The sequence below is a fragment of the Gadus chalcogrammus genome, chromosome 15 (genome assembly GCF_026213295.1).
Source record: "Gadus chalcogrammus isolate NIFS_2021 chromosome 15, NIFS_Gcha_1.0, whole genome shotgun sequence".
Classification (NCBI taxonomy): Eukaryota; Metazoa; Chordata; class Actinopteri; order Gadiformes; family Gadidae; genus Gadus; species Gadus chalcogrammus.
This window is the reverse complement of record NC_079426.1, coordinates 20,133,152-20,138,609: the sequence shown is the minus strand read 5'-3', so window position 1 is coordinate 20,138,609 and position 5,458 is coordinate 20,133,152. Positions and strand designations below refer to the sequence as shown.

The 5,458-nt window shown below is 43.3% G+C and overlaps 1 protein-coding gene across 1 annotated transcript; it reads right to left on the bottom strand.

Annotated features, from left to right (window-relative positions):
• Positions 1-755: 755 nt before the first annotated feature.
• On the bottom strand, positions 756-2,977 carry LOC130404193 (general transcription factor II-I repeat domain-containing protein 2-like). The gene is made up of 2 exons (XM_056608840.1): positions 1,565-2,977; positions 756-1,271 (listed from the first exon to the last, which is right to left on the bottom strand). The coding sequence occupies exons 1-2, from the start codon at positions 2,832-2,834 to the stop codon at positions 757-759; spliced, it is 1,785 nt and encodes a 594-aa protein (XP_056464815.1). The 5' UTR covers positions 2,835-2,977; the 3' UTR covers position 756.
• Between the last annotated feature and the right edge of the window lie 2,481 nt (positions 2,978-5,458).

Genomic DNA, 5,458 nt, shown 5'->3' with positions numbered 1-5,458 from the left:
AGCCTATCATCACAGACTGTAGGAATGTCACCCACCCTCCATCGCGTACGACACTGACGCTCGTAATCCTGTAGTGCAACGGAGTTCGTGCACAGATCCCTGAGACAAACGGCTACGCTCAAACATGCACACCCATAGCGAGTGACGTAGGACGTAAAGTCCCGCCCAGGGCGAAGTGGCGTCGATTTAGAGAGTCCCAAACAGGGCCAGCAATACAGTCGATAGCTAGTAATGCTACCAGTAAGCCATGAGTACCTAGCAAACCATGTAGCACCCACAACACTGACGTTGCCATTACTTTTGGTCAGGGGTGCCCAAATTCTTCCCTCTGGAGGGCCAAAATTTAATCGGGGGGAGGCTCGTGGGCCAAAATTGTAATTTTTCAGTATATTAGGTTAAATATGGGTATAAATAGCATGCATGTGCAAAATCAACACTATCACAAGGTCATTTTGAAAAATGAATGACAATGTTTATTGTGCTTCACATTAATGTTCAAAAAATAATGAATAAATCATTAAATCTATCTTCTTTAAATTAGAAAAATAATTGAAGCACTATGAAATATTTGAAAACAGACATGGAACATTACTAGGCCTTGGGCCTGTATCTTCAAATACAACAGGTTTTTTTTGTGCAATAAAAGTAACACAGAACAATAACACAGGACAGTAACAAAGTAACACAGGACAGAGCAGAACATACTCCGACACATTGGAGGTCCAGGCCTATACATTATGATTTGAAGTAGGCCTATCAGTGGGAGACATGAAGCCTGTCCTTGGTTTTTACAAGTCTCTTAATATCAGGCTCCAGCTGACTAACTGACAGAGTGAGAATGTCATGAAGGTGAGAGTCAGATAAAGCATTTCTCAGTTTGGATTTATTAAGATTCATCAGGCTGAATGCCTGCTCACAGACATAGGTACTTCCAAAGAGGGAGAACATCACCTGTGCATGTTTGCGGATCTTGCCATATCTGTGTGCAGGAACAGATTTGTAAAAGTCCTGTAAAGAAAGCTCTCTAAACCGGCAACGGAGGTCTGAATCAGACTGAAGCTCCAAAAGTTCCATTTGAAGCTCCTCACTGACTGCATCCACATTTACAGCAAAGGGTTGGGCAAACAGCTCAAATGCTGCTTCGTTTCCACGAAAATCCTCAAAGCGATGGTCAAACTCCACCACAAGATCGCTGAGAATGTTGCAGTATTTTGGTGTGTCTTCCTCCATCAACCCAACTTCTCTGAGGCTGGGAAAATGTGCCAAATTTCCTAAATATACAGACACAAAGACAAAAGTAGCAATGTAAGATGCAAGGTTGTTCATTTGATTTTCAATTAAATACCAAACATCAATCAAATGAGAAAAAAACTAGTTTTTTTGTGTTTATGGCTGCAGTACAAAAAACAAATGTGTTATTGGATTTAATGCCTATATTTAAATAGAAAATGTATTCTCCACACACAATGTATGTAACAAATATAATAACATGCTGGTTATAGTGATCAATAACCAGCCTACTACATTGTTTTGTGTTCAATAACATATTCAAGTTAGATCTCACCTGTTAAGAGATGTCTGCTAAGCAACTGGAGCTTTTGCTTGAAGGCTCTGACATGGTCGTACAGCTGATTGATTATCTGGTCTCTCCCTTGAAGCTGAAGATTGAGGATATTCAGCAGCTCTGTGATGTCCACAAGAAAGGCCAGATCTGCAATCCAGTGCTTGTCCGAGGGCACTTGGATGTTGTTCTCCTTTGTGGCTTGAAACACCCTGATTTCCTCACGCAGCTCAAAGAAACGTCGCAAAACTTTCCCGCGGCTCAGCCACCGCACCTCCTGGTGGTACAATACATCCCCATACTGGGCATCCATCTCATCAACAACAGCTTTGAACTGACGGTGTGAGAGCGCCTTTGAGCGAATATTATTGACAATGCCAACGACATCCTGCATCACGTTCTTTAGGCCGATATTCTTAGCGCACAGTTGCTCCTGATGCAAAATGCAATGGTATTTAAAAATCGAGCCGCCACACTCACGGACTTTGTCGGACACAAGTGCAGTTAGACCTGCTCTCTTACCGACCATGGCCGGGGCTCCATCAGTCGTGATGCCAGATAGGTTTTCCCACTTCAAACCATTCTTGTCCATAACTTGCTCCACTGCCTTAAAAATATCGATCCCTCTTGTCGTCCCTTTCAGTGTTTCAAGGCCCGCTAGTTCTTGGCACACTTCAAAGTCCTCATTGACGCCTCGCAAAAACACCAGCAACTGTGCTGAGTCCGATATGTCAGTGCTTTCATCGCATGCGATGGAGAAGGCAGAAAACCGACCTGCTCTTTGGGCTATCTGGCCCCGAACGTCTTCGGCCATGTCCTCAACGCGGCGGGTCACCGTGTTCCGTGACAGGCTTATTTGAGAAAAAGCCCGCTTCTGAGTTGGACACACAGCTTCAGCAGCAACTGTCAGACACTCTTTTACAAAATCACCCGCAGCAAAAGCGTGTCCACTTCTGACAATGATGTTGCTAATGCGATAACTTGCAAGGGTGGCATTTTCTTGTGCAGTGGATGGCTGAAGTAAAGTTTGCTGCTGTGTTTCTAGCTTCATTAGCAAGTTTGCCGCCTTTACCTTTCGGTCCTCGCCTGTGTATTTTGCGAACTGGTGAGAATGCATAGTTTCATAGTGACGACGAATGTTGTACTCCTTTAAAACAGCGACCTTCTGCTTACATACCAGGCATATTGCGTTGGAATCGACCTCGGTAAATAAATAATCATGTTCCCAACATTTTTTGAATTTGCGTTTGTCTGTGTGCCACTGCCGCTCCATCCTTGCGTCTCACTTACTCGCTGTCACGTGACTTCGGATTGGAGCGCAAGAGGATAGGAGCTCAACAGCGCCACCCTACCATCAATGTATCACAATGTTATTCTATGGTCAGGAATGGAAGTGCACCAATCAATAATATTCAATGAGTGGGAGCGCTGATGGTGGAAAACAATAATATATACAGTGGGTAAGGCGCGGGCCAAATAAAATCAGTCGCGGGCCAAGTTTGGCCCGCGGGCCCCAAATGGGGCTGCCCTGCTTTTGGTGATCTCGATTTTGCGAAGTGGTCTACCTTTTTCTTTGGTCGCTAACTTAGCACTGTAACTCAATGAATGGAATGCTTTGTGTAATTAAACATGAACAATGTACTCTGTTTCCATTGTACACTTTATTCGCAAATGTTAGAATCTCGTTATCCTTCAGATGATTTCACCTGCTTTGCGTCTCTTAGACTGAGCGGCTAGCAGGCGGAGCGGGTTCGTTTGTTATCGACAGCGTTGCCAGATTGGGTAAATTTCCCGCCCAATGATAATTTTCCCAGCCTAAAGCAGTTAAAAGTAGCCCAATTGGGTGGGAAATCTGCCCAATCTGGCAACACTGCTCACCAGCCAGGGATCCTGCTGATTGGTTAATAGCGCAGCTCGACTAGATTTTTGCGCGAATCAGACGCCTGTATGGTCGCACCCACTCAGAGGAGGACTTTCCTCCTCTCTCCCATTGAAACCCATGTTATTCACCGGCCGCCAGTACTTTCTGGGAAATGAATGGGAGTCAACGGAGGCTGAGGGAGGACCTTCCTCCCTGAAGTAATTGTCAATAGGCGATAGGGGGAGCTAATGTCCCTTTACCCAGGGAAACAAACATTATGTATTCAAAGGCATTAAAGTAGTCATATTTAAGGGCATTAATTCATTACAGTAGTCTGGGCAATCTACATTTTTTATTCTCAACAATGTTAAGGAGGATCTTCCTCCCTCTCCTCAATGGAGAAGCCTCCACTGGTGAGGCAGGTAGATAAATAGATGGTTCGTAGGGAATTGACAGGTTGGCATAAAGAGCAGAATAAAGAATAAATATATTGTTGATTTATACCATGGTTTATTATTTTTTTGTTCAATTAATGCATTTATCTACTTAATATAAACTAAGACTGTTTTAACATACGCAGTCATGCAAAGACAAAGGCAAGGTTTGTATATATGTCAATAAGACATGGTTTATGACATAGTTATATTGACATCCATGTTACATGTACAGCTGCTGTTTAACATTAAGACCCTAATTTACATGAATTTAGGCAGATCTCCCTGGTACTTGTTTACATCATGCCTTCTGCAAACAACCTGAGCCAAGAACTCGAAAGCGGTGGTGTTATACCCAGTCAGTGGCATCAGGTCTGTCTTGAGACCCCCCTCGCGCTTCTTCTCCCTCTCCACAGTAGTGGCACAGCTCACAGAGATCATCTGGTTAAGATATGGTATTGATTACATATAATATTTTCTTCTTATTTCCATGGGAAAATACACCATGAGTGATACATACTAACTTTCTAGACTTTTTTATATTCATTGAATTAATGATATTGAAATCCTCATGGTGTTAATAGAAGTTTGAAAATGGTTAACATACCAGTCTCATTGAGAAGTGTTACAGCTATTTCCCTCCTGTATTTAACCATTTTGAATAAATGAATATTCAAAACATACTGGCCCAGACTAACTTATTCAAAATTCATCAACTTTATGACTCCCTAGGAGTTTAAATGTTGAAAAAGGAGACCTTTTCAAAATCTGCTTCATCTTTCCGTAAAGAAATATGCAATTCAAAAACTTACTTTGATGGCAAATATTCCACATGAAGTGGAATCCTGCTGTAGGCTATGTGGCACAGTGTTGGTTTTCCACCTGGACACCGTACAGCCCCTCGCTCTCATGAATGCTCTGAAAAGTAGACAAAAAGCAGCAAATTATGCAATTCTGAAACATCCAGTCCAGCACAATGGACAGGTCCCAGTCACCAGAGCCCGAGGTGCACTCATGCACCACCATGGACAGTACCACAGTTCTCACACACCTGCACAGCATCATCCCATCAGTCAAGGTCATTACCTTCACCTGTTTCACCCATACTCCAATGGTTAAATAGCAGCATTCCGCCCGCCGGGCCAGGCCATAGAACCCAACTGTTACCTTGTGGTCTCCAGACATCTTTTGATCTTGGAGGCATCGTTGCCGAGTGGATCCAGCACAAGGCTTCTCTGTTCTGAGGGGAAGATGACCGAGAGAAATTTGGATAAGCACATTGTGCATGTGTCACATTCACATATCCTAATAAAATCATGGATGTGCCGTGGAAATTAAAATATTGCTGAGTTCTTCAAGGAAAGTGGTCAAATCCAAAGGACAGCTTTTAAGAGACTTTATTTGTTTATAAAGTATTTCGGTAATGACTATGGAACAAAAGGAGGTTGAAGCGTATCTTAACACGTGTCGAGCGTCTCCTAGCTGATCAAAAACATTAACCCTTGTATGTCTAATAGCTGCAAAGAAGATTCTGGAGATCTCCCCCCCCGTGTTCCTGGTGTTATCGTCTGGTCCGCAAGACCCGGAAGGAGTGGGAGGAGC